Source organism: Aethalodelphis obliquidens, unplaced genomic scaffold (genome assembly GCF_003676395.1).
Source record: "Aethalodelphis obliquidens isolate GAN/ISIS:26980383/991018 unplaced genomic scaffold, ASM367639v1 scaffold5, whole genome shotgun sequence".
In the NCBI taxonomy this organism is placed as follows: domain Eukaryota; kingdom Metazoa; phylum Chordata; class Mammalia; order Artiodactyla; family Delphinidae; genus Aethalodelphis; species Aethalodelphis obliquidens.
Genome location: NW_020837949.1, coordinates 45,619,182 through 45,635,888, shown reverse-complemented (window position 1 = coordinate 45,635,888; position 16,707 = coordinate 45,619,182). Strand labels below are relative to the sequence as shown.

The window sequence follows — 16,707 nt, the reverse complement described above, 5'->3', positions numbered from 1 at the left end:
TTGACAAATACACACTACTGTGTTTAAATAGATAACTAATAAGGACCTACTGTATAGCACAAGGACGTCTGCTAATAAGGACCTCCTGTATAGCACAAGGAAGTCTACTCAATATGCTATAATAACCTAAATGGGAAAAGAATTTGAAAAAGAATAGATACGTGTATAGCTGAATCACTTTGCTCTACACCTGAAAGTAACACAACATTATTAACTATACTCCAATATAAAATAAACATTTTTTAAAAGCCTCCAGAGACTATATAATCTTAAAATGAAGCACACCTGCCTGAGGAAGTTTACCACATAGGGCTAAAACTCCATTTGCTAGCTCCCTCCATTTGCTGGTGGTGATAAATACTGCCTTTTGCATGAATTAAATAAAGTCCATGCGATTAAAGTGGCAGTCAAACCTGGGACTTGCCACAACATTTCCCACGCAGGAGCCAGTGGGGCCCAGCCACCAGGGCATCTACGATGGAGGCTCTCTGTGGCCTCTGCCCCACAGCTTGCGCCAGCGATCCTTTGGCTAGATGGATGTACGAAAAGACCAGCAGGCGCTCCTGTACACAGAGCAGGCTGCATACGCACACCCGTGTGCATCCGTCTCTACTCACCCAACTTCAAAGATGGATTTGCTGTTCTTCACAGCCAGGGCGAGGCACTTTCCTCCTTCGCTTGTTATTTTGTTTTTTCCCAGTCTGCAGAGAGAGTCGTGTACACGTCAGCTACAGCTATGAGGGGACTCCAGCATCAGCCACCCTTGTCCTTGGCACAGAGCCCCTCTGGTCCCTCCTAGGAGGGGTGGTCTTTCTCCTGGGACCTACAGCAGCCCTCCCTGGGCGTCCTCTCAGGGAGGGGCCCAAAGCCCTGAAGAAAGCCAGTCGTGATTCCTCTCCAGGTGGTCACAATCTCTGCAGAGACTCAGGGACCCAAGTTCCCCCGGAGGTTCTTTAAATGACCTCTGAGCATCACTCATTTCCATCAGCAGACCAGAAGGTTCCCACTTCAACTGCAAATGGTCAAGGGGTAGGTTACCATCACCAGGGCAGCATCACCAGGCTCCTCCAAGGCTGGTGCTCTGACACCTTTGGCAGGACATTCCTGTGACACAGCCAGGGATCAGGCTCTCATGTGCAATGTTATGGCCTGAAGGTTTGCCTCCCCCTACCCCTACCAGAATCCATATGTTGAAATCCTAACCCCTAAGTGATGGTGCTAGGAGGTGGAACCTTTGGGAAGTGATAAAGTCACTCATCACAGCCCTCACAAATGGGATTAGTGACTTAGGAGTGAAGTCCAAGAAAGCTCCCTTTCCCCTTTTTCCACCACCACGTGAGGACACAGTGAGAAGGCACCATCTAAGAACAAGGCATTGGGCCCTCACCAGGCACCTAATCTGCTGGTGCCTCGATCCTAAGGTTCCCCAGCCTCCAGAACGGTCAGAAATAAATCTCTGGTGTTTATAAGCAACCTCGTTTATGGTATTTTGTTACAGAAGCCAAAATGGACGAAGACAATGTGGGACTTCCTCAGGGGAAAACGATCTCCAGAAAGGGTGATAGTTGTGGCCTTTCTTCCCGTTAGGAGTTAATGAAATCAAAATGCCACACTCTCGCCCCACCCATGGTAGGGGGCCCTTCCAAACACCAAGCCTCACCCACAGCTCACCTTCTACACACAGGTGTCCTGATTTGACCTGATTTGGCCCTGGGGCAAGCAGAAGGCAGCTCTAGGGTGGCATTTATTCTTTGCTTGAACGATGAAGGGTGACCAAGAGAAGCTACTGAAGACCCCGCTCGCTGTGCCCACCCCACTTACTTCAGGTGCGTGAGGCCTGTGCACTCATCCAGGATTCTGGCGATGTACGTGGCTCCGACATCGGTGATTTGGTTGTTGTATAAGCTTTGAGAGAAAGCATGGCCGTGAGAATTTAGGACCCCATTTTTTAAAGTGAGTGGGGGCTGTCTGCTGACTTACAAAGTCTAGGTCAAAAGGAGAAAGGAAGGGCACGTGGAGGGCTGAGTTTGGGGCTGTGGGGTCTCAGGCTGGGTTCAAGGCCAACTCTGCACGTTCCCCAGCTTTATGACCTGGGGCAAGGTACCGAGCTTCTCTGTGCCTCAGTTTCTCCATGTGTAATACAGGGGTAAGAGTTACGGCTCCCTCGCAGGGTCGTTATGAGGATTGTATGAGATCATCCCAAGCCCTTGCGTGTAAGTGCTCGATAAATGGCAGTTGAGGGGTACTTTCAGATTAAGATCACGATTGGCATCTTAAGGGATAAAAGCTTCTAAGCGTTAGAACCAACTCAGTGTCTACCTTTTCGTCACTTTACCACTTGACACCAATTCAACAATAAGGCAGAAAGGAGTTGCAAGTGGTAAGGAGACAGGTTTCCAGTGTTCCACAGTCATGCAGAACTCCAGAGCCAAAAGGCAACCTGGGATTCAGGGCTTCAGTGTTCTCATGTGACAGCTGAGAAAACGGAGGCCCAAGGAAGCTGACGGGCTGGCTCCAGCTCAGAGAGTCAACGGCAGCCGTGGGGCTGGCGGGGCTGTGGCCCACAGTCTCTCCTGTCAAACCCCAAAACCCCAAAGGCTCTGAAAACCCAAACTTCTTCCTAACTATTTTGGCAACCGACGTGGAGCTGTTCATGGTCTTTATCCCAACTGGTTTGAATGTTTATACCTTTTGCTGCAGAAATGTTAAAGTATCTGAAAATGGGGTACTGCCCTAGATCCCACTGGTCATGTCACTGCTAGGTAGCACGGGCACTAATTTCTGATTTGTGTCTTGCCCCAAGGGCTCTGGATGACAGATCATGGACCCGCCATAGTGAAATCTACCACATGAACAGTATTCTCACGTCAATAAAACATACCCCCAGGAATTCTGTCATTACAGCAATCAGTCCCCACCTGTAAAACTATCTGACTCTATTAGGATCCCAGTTATACAAGGGGGATGAGAAGGCTGAGGCTCAGTGAGGTTTCCTGGCTTGCTCAGAGCGGGCTGCTAGCCGAGCCAAAAGCAGGACCCAGGACTCCTGGCTCCCAATTCAGTGCTCTTCCTGGTACCCTGGGGCCATCAGTCTCAACCACCCGGTAATCCATAGGAATGGCAACCTCCTGCTGCTCTGTACTCTTACCATGTAGCTGTCGCAGTGTTCTAGAGAAATACATACCCTAAAAATGTCAGAATTTTGTATTTGGTCAGCTCTTCACACAGCACCTTCACCCCACTGTCGGTGATCTGGTTCACACTGAGTCTGAAAACAGCAAAGAAAGTTAAAAATCAGAGCGGCTGCTCACGGTGAAAGAGCATGAATTCCACAAGGATGCACAAGTCTATAGGTCCTGGAGTCTTCCCAGCTATAGATGTCCCCCCGAGAGAACTGGCCATAGCAGACAGCCACACAGCCCCTACAGACCCTGGTCTTCACGGGGCTGAGAGACCCACGAGAACCAGTCCATTGGCAAGGCTACAGCACAGCCCTGATTCAACACAAGGGCAACAAGGGACACCTGAAGGACACGTGTGGACAGCCACCTCTGATATCCTGCATTTGCCGGTGGCCTATGTGTCAATGTGGCTCTCACTGCACAGCGGGGGGCCATGGGATTTGGACATGTGTAGAGCTGCATTTAGTGGTCATAAGGCTGGGGGAGTGGACGCTCCACCATCTTGCAAGTGCAGCCAGAAATGTGAGGGGTCCTGCAAAAGGCAGGACAGTCCCCACAAGAACTGTCCCACCCAAAATGCCAAGAGCCTTTCCATCTGGAAATGCATGTGTGAAACCTGACTTGCCACCTGAAAAGGTCAATCGAGGGACACAGCTCCTGAGGTGTGGTTCTGTGCGGGAAGTTCAACAGCAAGGGAGAAACAGCTGGATGAGGCAGGTCAGGGAGAGTGTGAGAGGTCCACACTCTCCCACTCCTCTTTAATGCAAATGCTGCTTCAGCAGGCCAGGCTTTAAGAGGGAGAGGGAAAAGAGGGCCTCAGGATGATGGATATCTCCTGGACAAGGCCCAGCGTGTACAGGGATTGCTCTTTGAAAGCCCTATATTAGCAGGATATTTTGATTTGGCTAAAATGCAAAACAATTTTTTTTACTACCAAGTACTCTCTATAAACAGACTACCCTGATCTTCTCAATTCTCCACCCCTTTATTTAGGTGAGTCTGAGGGACAGAGTAAGGCTCAGAGATGGAGGAGCGTGAGGAATGAGCGAGGGTCAGGGGTGGGTGAAGGAACAGACCAGAGCTCAGCAATTTTTTTCTGTAAAGGGTCAGATAACAAATTTTTAAGCTCTGTAGGCCATCTGGTCTCTATTGCAACCACTCAGCTCTGCAGAGTGAAGCAGCCAATATATAAATAAATGAGTGTGACTGTATTCTAATAAAACTTTATCTATAAACACAAGCCGTGGGCCAAACTGGGCCACTTACTACACACTGTCCTCTGTGATAAGTAAAAGGCTGAAGAGGTAAAAGCTTGATTTTTAGGCCAATCAAAATGATCACGTCACTCTGAACCCCTCCACTCATGGTACCCACCTTGGTGCTGGGGCACAGTGTGTACATACACTGCATGACTATCCCAGGGTGGCAGAGCCAACTAGTCACTCCCAATATCTGTGCTTACTTAGAAAGAGAATCCCTCATTTTTTAGCTGGGCACATGTGCTTAGGTTCTGCCCAGTAAGATCTAAGCAGAAGTCTCATTAGCAATAGCGGAGAAGTCTTCTTAAAAGAATGGGGTGTGTCCTAAACTTTAACTCAAAGATACATGTGCCCTTATGTTCACAGCAGCACTAGTCACAATAGTCAAGACATGGAAACAACATGGAAGTCCATCAACACATGAACAGATAAAGATGTGGCACATATATACAATAGAATACTACTCAGCCATAAAAAATAATGCCATTTGCAGCAACATGGATGAACCTAGAGATTATCGTACTAAGTGAAGGAAGTCAGAAAGAGAAAGACAAATATCATATGATATCACTTCCATGCAAAATCTAAAAAAAAACATACAAATGAACTTATTTACAAAAGAGAAACAGATTCACAGACTTCACAAACGAACTTACAGTTACCAAAGGGGAAAGGTGTGGGGGAGGGATGAATTGGGAGTTTGGGATTGACATATACACACTACCATATTTAAAACAGATAACCAACAAGGACCTACTGTATAGCACAGGGAACTCTGCTCAATATGCTGTAATAACCTAAATGGAAAAAGAATTTGAAAAAAACAGACACATGTATGTGTATCACTGAATCACTTTGCTGTACACCTGAAACTAACAACATTGTTAACTATACTCCAATATAAAAAAAAAATGTGGTACATATATACAATGGAATACTACTCAGCCATGGAAAAGAATGAAATAATGCCATTTGCAGCAATGTGGATGGACCTAGAGATTACCATACTAAGTGAAGTAAGAAAGAGAAACTCAAATACCATATAACATCACTTATATGTGGAATCTAAAATATGACAGAAATGAACTTCTCTACGAAACAGAAACAGACTCACAGACATAGAGAACAGACTTGTGGCTGCCAAGGGTGGGGAAGGTAGGGATGGACTGGGAGTTTGGGATTAGCAGATGCAAACTATTATATACAGAATGGATATACAACAAGGTCCTACTGTACAGCACAGGGAACTATATTCAATATCCTGTGATAAACCATAATGGAAAAGAATATGAAAAAGAATATATATGTATGTATAACTGAATCACTTTGCTGCACAGCAGAAATTAACACAACACTGTAAATCAACTGTACCGCAATAAAATTAATTGAAAAAAAAGAATGGGGTGTGTCCTTTGCCCTTCCTTCTTCCTGGTGACTAGAATGTCAACTGAATGGCTGGAGCATGAGCAGGCATTTTGGGCCAAGATATAGTAGTCAGGCACTGAGGACAGCAGAGCAGTAAGCAGGAGAGAGCCTGGGCTCTTGATGGTCATTGAGACCTCACAGCAGCCCAGAACTGCCCTCCTTTAGATTTTTGCATGAGAGACAAATAAGTCTGTAACTTCTCTAAGCCACCAGTATTGTGAGTTTTCTCTAACAGCCAAAACTAATCCTCACTGATGCCCTCAGGGAGCTCAAAATGCTTCCTTAGGGTTGCCCATTTCTTCCTGCCTTCTCTTGTGCTGGTTTGGAGGCAAACCTGGGGACCACCATACTGGTGCAGAGCTTCCATCTTATGAAATGGTCATAGGGAGGCACTGAGTGTGAGGTTGCCTGAGGCTACAAACAGAGTCGCTGCCTGAGAGCTCAGAGAATAGATTCCAGGCTTTCCAATGCCCAGGCCGGGGCAGGTTTGGGCTCCCTACATCCCCCCCATCCCCCCACAATGTACACCCTGGCGCTTGTGTAACAGGTACCCGGAATCGGTTCCAAATCCCATCTGCTCTTCAGAAATGCATGAGCCAAGTAGTGGAGAACCGAAACCCCCGTAGAGATTTACAAGGTGTATTTAATACAGAAAATGCTACTAGAAGAAAGGAGACTGGTTTTTCTTTCCTCTAAACCATCCAGCAGGAAACGAATCAAGAGTCAGCATTCTTTACTGAGATCCACTGGCAGCTCAGGGCTGCCCGCTTTTTTCGTGGAAGTTAACTAACGCTCATAAGCACAAAGTGTGCTGCTTCTACCACCATAAAGCTTTCACGTGCCAGAAACATTTCACGGGCTATCTCTGAGCCTCACATGAATCTCAAATGGTTCTTTACGATTCTGGCTCCACCATGGCCCACCTGTGTGACCTTGAGCCACTTAACTTCTCTGTGCCTCTGCTTCCTCGTTTGCCAAAATGGAGATGATAACAGTACCTACCTGATAGTGTTGTTAAAAGGATTAAACCAGGTAGTATTTTTAATGCACTTCACCCATTCTCAATAAATGCTGATTGTTATTACTGTAATTGTTAGGATATGAGAATCTCTCTTCCAGATGAGGACGCTGAAGCTCAAAGAGGTTAAGCAGCTTTTGCTCAAGAACACCCAGCTGGGGCCCATCCAGGTCCACCTGACTTCGGAGCTTTGCTCGTTACCCTCTGCCACCCTGAGACAGAGAAGCTCTGGATGTTCCCAGACCCCCGGCCATGAGTTCCAGGATAATCCAGGAGATCCCGCTCCACAGTGCCAGTCCTGGTGTCCCCTGAGCCCTGGCGGCCCCGCCAGCTGCTCCCGGAACCTGGAGGTCTCACCTGATGACGGTGAGGCGGCTGAAGCAGGGCTGCAGTTCCCGCACACCATAGTCATTGAGATTGTTGTTGTCCAGGTCGAGCGCAAGGCGCTTGGGGAAGTGGTGCAGGACGAAGGAGAGGGCGCTGCAGTCGGCCGAGCAGACGTTGCAGAAGGTCAGCTTGAGGTAGTTGGCGCAGATGCCCCTGGCCGCCAGCTGCCCCACCTTCTCGCTCTGCGTCTCATAGATGCAGCGCAGCATCCAGACGAAGGTGGGCATGGCCTGCACCTGGCTGAATCCCCCAGACCGAACTCGGGGCAGGTGCTTCAGGTGGGAGCGCAGGCTGGCGAACAGGTAAGCCCACAGGGCCCTGCGCTTTCTCCGCAGGGTGGCGGCAGGCACCAGGTGCCGCAGGAGTTTCTGTTTGTCTTTGGATAGCAGCCCGCACAGGAAGAGGTTGGTGAAATGAAAGTGATCCTTGTTCTTAAAGGGGTCTTCCCCGGCCAGGCCACGGCCCCTCAGGCACTGGATGGGTAGGAAGCGGGGATAGCAGGACGCAGCTGCTGCCTCCCCGTGAGGAGCCCACTCCTGGAAGAAGCAGAGCAGCTCCCGAGTGCCCACCTTGTCGTCCACCACCAGAAAAAAGGCAGCAAAGAAGGCCTGGAGGGTGAGGTGGAAGAACTCATAGGACTGCTGGTCCCCTTCGAGGCCCAGCTCCGGCACGGCCCGCAGGAAACCCAGCTGCAGGTCCCCCTCCTGCACCTCGGACGCCTGCACCTCCTCCTGGCTGAAGACGAAGAAGCTCTTCTCCATGCCCCGGTGAGCCACCTGGCCCAGTGAGTGCAGGGTGCCCCGGCCGGCGCGGAAGGTCTCCGTCTGGCTCCGCGTGTTCCGCTGCACCAGGCTGGTGGGCTGCGTCCTGTTCAGGTGGACCTCGGTGACCAGCAGGAAGACGTCGGTCAGCGTCACCGCGCAGTCGGGCAGCTGCAGGAGGCCGTCGAAGGTGTCGTAGAAGTGCTGGAAGCACCGGAAGATGATCCAGCAGAAGAGGGGCACGGCGCACAGGCTGAAGAGGTTGGCGTTGGCTTCCAGCTGATCCAGCAGGCGCTGGCGCACGGCGCGCTCGGGGAACATCCTCCCAGCGTAGGCGCGCAGGTGGCTGGGGGAGAAGCCGCGCAGGAGCACCTTCTTCCAGAGGAGATGCCGCGGGATCTCGACGCCCGTGCGGGCCGTGAGCAACTTGTGCGCCCCCTTGAGCAGCTTCCCGCTGAGCAGGTTGGCCAGCAGGACCAGGGGGTGGGCGGGCTCCCAGGGGGAGGAGGTGTCGGGCTCGCCGCTCAGGTCGAAGTCCGAGTGAAGCTCGTCCAGGCCGTCGAAGGTGAAGAGGGCCGTGTGCGGGAAGCGCAGCAGGAAGGCGAACACCTCCTCGGGGTCCTGCTCCGGGTAGCAGTAGTGCTTGAAGAGCAGGTCCTGCAGGCACAGCGAGGCGCTCTCCTTGAAGCAGCTGAAGGTGCGGCAGCGGAAGTGGAAGAAGAACCTGAGCTCAGCGTCCAGCTGGCCCGCGGCCCAGAGGCTCTGCAGCCGCTGCAGCAGCATGGACTTGCCCACGCCCGCGTCACCAAAGATGAAGATGGTCTCGCCCTGCTCGTTGAGGACCCCCGTGGAGGGGTCCAGGAGGCAGGCAAGGCTGCCCAGGCTGCCCAGGCTCTCGTTGCCGAAGTCGACCAGCTCCACAACAGTGTCCGTGTACATCTCCTCCAGCAGCAGCTCCTCCTTCTGGGCGTAGCACAGGACGAACTTGGAGTCGCGGCCCAGTTGCTGTCGCAGCTTCTGGCTGTATCTGCTCACTGCAGGGAGAGTGGCTCCAGGTGAGAGGTGGAAGTAGGTGGGGAGAGAGAGACACAGGTGGAAAGTGCACCAAATAGGGAGGTCTCAGGCGGAGGAGCAAGCACACAGGAAAACAAACCCGCAGCCTGGACGCTCAGGCTAAGTGCGAGCACTCCTCAAGTACAAAGAGCCGGCGCTCCAAATCTGCGGGCCCTTGGGCCTCCACCCCTCTGTCTGACCTCAGATTTGGCCAGCCAGCGGGGACAGAATTCAACTGGGATCAGTGTCAGAGACAGGCTCCCTACTCCTCTGCGCAAGTTGTCACTGAACTCCAGCTAAAAACTGAAGCCCCCTCAAATGTGACGGCCAGACCACGTGGCCCTGCTGCCCCAGCCCAACCCCAGGGTCCTGCTCAAACAGCGCAAGCCAGTCCCCACTGAAACTTGTATCGTTGAGGAAGAAATTGCCCTAACCTTTCTTGTGCTTATGACACTGTTCTTAAAACAAAGTCTCATAAAACCTAATGCCGAAACTTGTTGCGATGAGATACAACAGTTGACGTTGATATGGACTAAAAAGGGGCTGTGCTTCACCGTAACTGAGTGAGCAAACTAAAGTGAAAACCGGCCTTCTTACACTACACAGGGCGCAGAGGCCCTGGTCCCAAAGCTGAGGCCTGGGGATCACGGACGCTCAGCACGTGCCGCAGGGGGAGCCCTGGGCTTGCCCACGGGGAAGTACATGGGTTAATATGCTGACATGGGGTAACATGCTGACGTACGTGCCATGCTCTCAGCAGAAACGAGCTACAAAATGAGCTTACTCCAGACAAAAAAAGGGTGTTCCAAAATTCCTTTAAATCGTTTTTGGGTCTTAATGATAATTCAATTAACAAAAATTGGACACACTTTGCACATTTCCAGATTCATCTACAACCCTTTCCCATCAACTTAGTCCCACTTGGTTGTCAGCTTAAAATTTGTGAAGTGAGTTCTATTTTTTTAGTTTTGGTAACGGAAAATTTACAGACTATAAATTCACCTATTTTACAGCAGGTATTGTTGTCAATGATTTTTAGTAAGTTTACAGAGTTAACGCAAACATAACTAAAATCCAGGGGTACACTCTACATCGTAAGTGCATTTGCAGACGATCTCTGCCCCACCCCTGGCCCTAGGAAACTGCTGACCTGCTTCCCGTTTCTATAAATTTGCCTTTTCTGGACATTGATATCAATGGATTCATACAATATGTCGTCTTTCACATCTGGCTTCTTGTAGAGTGAATTATACTTTCAAAGCTGTTACAGGAGCTGGGTAAAGGAGCCAGTGGAGAAGTCTTCTGCAAGAACTCCATCACAGGAATATTTTCCTCTTATCTTGGGGAAGGTAACAAAGTGAGGTGGGCAGGGGCAGTAACAGTAAGAAGCTAGCAGTGGCCGGCTGGTAACTGCAGAAGCAAGAGCTTGTCCCTGACACTCTGTCTCTTGGTCTGGTTTCCCCTAAATACACACTTGACACTCTGGGACACTGTCCTTTGTTTCTGTTTTCAAGGTCAAACTGGATTCTTTAAAACTCAGAGTTTGGAAGCTCAGTGCTGGTATGTTGCCAACAACTGTCTGGAAGTGGAGAGACCACAGGCACGGAAAGATGATTCCCTGGTCCCCAGACCAGACTGTGGTCCCAATGTTGTGCTCTCTCAGCACCTTGAACTGCTGTTGTCCTTATCACCATTTGCAACTACACATTTGTGTCATTATTTACTGCCAGTCTCCTGCATTAACCTCTGAGGTCCCTGAGGGCAGGAACCATAGCTGGGTCTGCTCCCTATTGTACCCCTGGCATCCAGCACACCCCGCCCTGGCACATGCCGAGTACATCATAAATACCTGTTGAACTAATCATTTAACTAAAAGGGGCCCATGGTGCTTTGGAAATAAGGACTGGCAGTCAGGGGTGATAGAAGAATTCTTTGCCTGGAATCAAATTTGGAAAGATCTTCAAGAAGGAAAGAAATGCAAACTTGAATTTGTACAACCACTAAAATGTCTAGATAGGTCAGAAAAGGAAGTCAGAAAGAGGTCAGAACAGAGGTCATTCCTACACTTCCATGGCTCCCTACGTAAATCAGACCAGCTATCTGTGGTCAGTTCAATCACGGTTCCCTTGGCTGCACTAGGGTGACAGGGACCAGCTCTCCTTTCTAAAAGGAACACAGCAGCCAAGCCTGCTGCCTGAGGTGGAAGGCAGGGCTGGTCAAGGCGGACCCCGCCTTTATCCCCTGCTGGACCCACACAGATAACATTGCCAAGCCCCGGGGGCCTTGCTTGCTTGGGGGCTGCGGTCTCCCCGGGGGCTGACTCATACCTGGATCGGTGTTGACCACAGCTTTGCTCTGAATGAGCTGGGAAGGGGAGAAGCTGATCTCCGACAGCCAAGGCCTGAGGTCCACGTAAGCGTCTGTGAGTCGCTGTAGCACATAGAGGAAGAACTCGGACACCTCCTCGCCCTTGCTCTGCACCAGGTCCAGAATTCTGCGGACCTAGTGCGGCACAAGCAGTAAGGTGTGAGCCGGCACTAGGGGTGTCTGCCCCCTGGAGAGGCTCCCATGCGGGGCTCTGAGCTCTTACTACAGCCTCGAGCTTGACCGTCCACCCAGCTGGTATGAGATGCTACACGCCAAATGCCCAGGATCTGTAAAATGGACCGCCTGAGCAAGAAACAAACTGCACAGCTCTAGGAAACCAGAGGCTTCCAGGAGCCTAAAAATAGAAAGGTCAGACTCACAGCTAGAGCTGAGCGCCCCCCTGGAATTTCCCTTTCCCTCCTTTTCTCCTTTGCCCTCTTAAGCTAACACTTTTGCTCTCTGGGAATGAGTGCTGAGGGGGAGAAAGTTACCCGTTAGGCATAATGAGACGGGTGCTGGGCCACACAGCCAGGGGACAGCAGACCCCCGTGTAAGGGGTACCTTACAAAAGCTTTTCGTCTTATTAAAAATTCAGGGAAAAAACCCACAACAGTGTTCTACTGTGCTTTTCCCAGAAACCCTTCTGGTCTCTCCCAAGCCCAACAGGATCATGTTACAAATGAGTTCTGTCACTCCTCTCCCCAAGAAGGAGGTTTTCCTCTTGCCATTCCCTTTTTCAGAAGATGACACAAAGCTAAAGTGAAACTAAGGGCTGTGAAGACTTCCCACAGTGGAGTGTGGAAGATTCTTTACCGTGGACCCAGGCTGGGATGCAGCCATTCCTCAACCAGAGGAATTCTCAGAGCCGTTCCCAGCTGTGAGCAGCTCTCCAGAGTTGAAGGGCACGGACTGGGCAGCACTGCTAGTGTTTCCTGCTCGTTTTCTTTTTAAAGAATTCACTCATTTAAAGTGAACTGGAAAACAAGTTGTTTGGGAACCAATACGCACAGCAAGGAGAATGGAGAGGTCAGAAGAGTTTGCCGTGTTTCAGGAACACAGAAGTGAAATATGTAACTGTGGAATGAGCTGGTAACTCAAGCCTTTCTGTGCGGTAGATAAGCCCCGACAGGAAATTCCACCCAATGTACCGCACTCCCAAAGCTCTTCACCCAGGTCAGTGGGGAGAAGCCCCGTCTGGCCACCAAGGCTGGCATCCCTGTCACCGGCACCTTGTCAGGCTGCGTGGGGCAGGCACACACGATCTCCACGTCTTCGGCGGAGAAGTACTCATTCTGCAGCAAGTTGTCCAGCAGACACTGAGTGTTGCGGACGTGAGTGACCAGATGCTCCCGGTTGACCTTCAACAATTTGATGTAGGAGTGCGACTCTGACCGGATTATTTCCATCTCACTGCGGCCCTGCTTTTCCATGGTTACAGGAGCAAGTGGCTGCTTTTCCCAAATTCATTTTTGGCTGCATGTGCCTTCCTGGCAGAAGGGCGATCAGGATCCACGGCCACAGCCTCTCAGTGCAAACCCTGAAGAGACAAAGGAAGTCACCAACAAAACCAAAGCCATGGGAAAGATCCCTCCCCCTTTCTCCGGTCCTGGAATTTCTCTATTTAGAACAGGAAGGAGTCATACTTACGATATTTGATCTGAGACGCAATAAAGTAAAAATCATAATTTAATTGCTCCCGCTTGTGGGTTACACCACTAGGGTAGATGACCAGAGGTAGACAACACTATTGTTTAACAAAACTTCTTAATTATTATTATTTTTTTAGTGTGCCTCAGTCCTAGATTGGGATAGGGGTGCAAAGGTATATTTTCCAAATTAGGTCACTGGAATTGGAAGTTTCCACGTGCCCTATGAGGGGACAGCACCCAGACTTGGGAGCAGAGGAGCTATGAGGTTGGTGGGAGAGAGGGTCTGAGCACAAAACGGCCCGAGGAGAGCGCGAGCCGGCATGAAGTCTCCTGTGGTAGCCACAGCCCACGAACCTGGGAACAGTGATGTGTCAGTCATTACTGCCTGTGCTGGGTTGTGCTGTAGCTCTCCCCACACCCCTGCCCCAGCTCTCCTTATATCTCCAGCCAAGTTGGCTACATACAAGCACCTTAGGGAATGAAGGAGCAGCAATGGCCATTATGGAGTGAAGCAGGACAGAAGAAAGGTGAGAGGGAGAGGTGACAACGTCTCCCTGGAAATCCCTGAAAACCTCATGCATGTGCTGAACTTCCTGCCTCGGTAGGGACAGGGGCCCAAGCTCTTTTATTTGGGTATTAAAAAAATACCTTGAGTTTATCTGCACTACCCCAGAACTGCACTGATTTCTTTCTTTTAGAGTAAGATCTCTCAGCCACTTAATTCTCCAGTCATCCTGTGGATATAAATGGATCACACGCTTGGAAGTAGAAAGGCCTTGAACTGGCCACTTAGTCCTTTGTCTAAAATGCACACACTCTGGAGAGAGAGTTTTAAATGTTTTTTTGTAGAACTCAAAAAAAAAAATTCATAGACCTCTAAACATGTATGTTTCATGAGCCCACATATGTTAACATTCAGGTCTAGTGGTTCTCACATTTTTTCCACAAAGTCACATACTAGTCTCCGATCTTTGACACACCTGCATTTTTTCTTCTTTTACCTATCAAGTTGCCAAATGCAAGCCTTATACAGATTCTCAGTGGGACCCCACACAGTAACCTTCCTTTCATAACCTGACTGATTGAGCAAAAGACAGTACATTCTAACATTCTAAACAACAGAAAGGGACTTCCCTGGTGGCGCGGTGGTTAAGAATCCGCCTGCCAACGCAGGAGACATGGGTTTGAGCCCTGGTCCGGGAAGATCCCACATGCTGTGGAGCAACTAAGCCCATGCACCACAACTACTGAGCCCGCGCTCTAGAGCCTGCAAGCCACAACTACTGAGCCCATGCACCACAACTACTAAAGCCTACGTGCTCCAGGGCCCACGTGCCGCAACTACTGAGCCCGTGTGCCACAACTACTGAAGCCCGAACGCCTAGAGTCCATGCTCCACAACAGGAGAAACCACCGTAACGAGAAGCCCGCGCACCACAACGAATAGTAGCCCCTGCTCGCCACAACTAGAGAAAAGCCTGCGTGCAGCAACGAAGACCCAACGCAGCCAAAAATAAATAAATTAAAAAAAATAAACAACACAAAGGCAAGAGATTCTTACCAAATGGAATTTAAAGGGATGAAAATGAGCGATTAGCTACTATTGCACTAAAAGTATGCTGATTGATTTGACTCTAATTCAGCTTTTTCTATTGTCGTCAATTCTATGACCCACTTAAGGATCCATAGCTTTAGAAAATTAGTTCCCTTAAGGGATACCAGTTGATAATGTTAAATGTATATTTAAATTACTGGTTAATAATACCTTTTTAAGTTTTTGTCATGTGTTCTTTGAAGAAAGTGAGAATATTTTAAAACAACATTCTCTCCTTAAATCTTCAATTTCCAATTTCTTTCTGGAATCTGAAAAGTCAAAAAGAAAAATGAGAGAGAAAGGTTTCTTTGAAAACACTCTTAGGGCTTCCCTGGTGGCACAGTGGTTAAGAATTTGCCTGCCAATGCAAGGGACATGGGTTCGAGCCCTGGTCCGGGAAGATCCCACATGCCGGGGAGCAACTAAGCCTGTGTGCCACAACTACTGAGCCTGCGAGCCACAACTACTGAAGCCCACGTGCCTAGAGCCCGTGCTCCGCAACAAGAGAAGCCAATGCGATGAGAAGCCCGCGCACCGCAACAAAGAGTAGCCCCCCCCCACTCGCGGCAACTAGAGAAAGCCCACGCACAGCAACGAAGACCCAACACAGCCAAAAATAAATAAATAAATTTATATTTAAAAAAAACACTTGTGCTAAATGGTGAGCAAATAAATGAATGAATGAATGAAATTGGAGAAAGAATAATTTTTTAAATCCACAACTGTAGGATCTCAGAGTACTCTCTTTATCTTCTTCCTTTGGGACAGTGTTTTCGAAATCTCAGTCATTCAGGCACCATAATCACTTTTCTTGGCCATAATTGAGTCCCATAAGCAAAGTTATTTGCTTAACTTTTTGCTTTAAATTGACTTTACTTTACAACTCAGACTAATTTTAAAGGAAAATTTATATTACCATTGTAAACAAAAAAATCATTTGCAATAAATAGAAAGTAATACAAAAATAAATTCGCTAGAAATAAAATCATGCTATTGTACTCCAGCTCAACAGTGTTGAAAGGTTCTTGGTCTGAGGCCTGTTTTCTCTTAGAAGCATTTGAGAGGTATTAAAGACATAGTAGCACAAGACTGAGACTTTCTCTTTGAGATCATGGTAAATCTGAGAGAGCTGGAAAGGGAATTGCCTTCCCCCCTTGGTGATTCAGGGTTTTTTCATCCTTGGCTCCATTCTTACCAAGGCTTGGAATGGGTGTTATGCAATGCCCCTCACTCCTCCACTCCCAACCCGCATCCATCCTCACTGTGGGTCCCATTTCACTCCTGGCTTCTGCCTCTTCCAAGCCTGTGATTCCCACAAAACTAGTGACGTGTCTTCCCAGCCCTTCCCCGTAGTATCACCCACAGACATCACTACCTCTTACCATCAAAGGCAGAAACTTAAGGAAAATCCCCTTATTTATGACCACCCAACCAAAGCAATGAATTACATGTCAGCCAGTTGGCAAGGAGGCTGTCGTTTTGCAACATCCAGAGCTCTGGTTTGAGATTTAATCAGATTTGCAGAGTTTGCTCAATTCAGCAGGAACTTAACAAGGCATGGACGATGGGAAAGGAAACAAAGAGAGCTGATCCTGTCCCGGTAAACAGAATCCAAGGGCAGAGACCAACTCAACATCACGGAACACTGCAGAGAGACTCAGTTCATGGGCATCTGGTTCCCAGAACTACTGATGCCAGAAACGACTCTGAATTAGCTTTTCAGATTAGTTTCTCAGAAAGTCAGCGAGATGGGGGTTAAAGAAGTAAGGTCACTGATGATTCTGTAAACTCAGGAAGAAAATAAGTATAGGACCTAGTGGTTTAGAATGAAGGGAAATTCCTTTCAGTGATTAGATTCAATTTTGCATGCTTGAAAATATCAGAAAATAAGATACAAAAATGCTATTGATCGCACGGTGAGACAGGAACTTTCATACCAGGAATGTAAACGGATGGAAAACTTCCAGAAAGCCATTTGACGTATTTATCAAGAGCCTGTGAAAAGTTTCGAT

The 16,707-nt window shown here is 48.9% G+C and overlaps 1 protein-coding gene across 5 annotated transcripts in view; it reads right to left on the bottom strand.

Moving 5' to 3' along the window:
* NOD1 (nucleotide binding oligomerization domain containing 1) overlaps nt 1-16,707 on the bottom strand; it is a 91,914-nt gene that overhangs the window by 34,335 nt on the left and 40,872 nt on the right. For 2 of the 5 annotated variants that reach the window (XM_027102277.1, XM_027102275.1), the window contains exons 2-7: nt 12,682-12,989; nt 11,413-11,587; nt 7,242-9,066; nt 3,185-3,268; nt 1,822-1,905; nt 618-701 (exon numbers count right to left, since the gene is read on the bottom strand). In XM_027102277.1, the coding sequence (XP_026958078.1) occupies nt 618-701; nt 1,822-1,905; nt 3,185-3,268; nt 7,242-9,066; nt 11,413-11,587; nt 12,682-12,882 (2,453 nt within the window). In that variant the 5' untranslated portion in view covers nt 12,883-12,989. The other 3 variants (XM_027102276.1, XM_027102278.1, XM_027102279.1) reach the window with 3 other exon arrangements.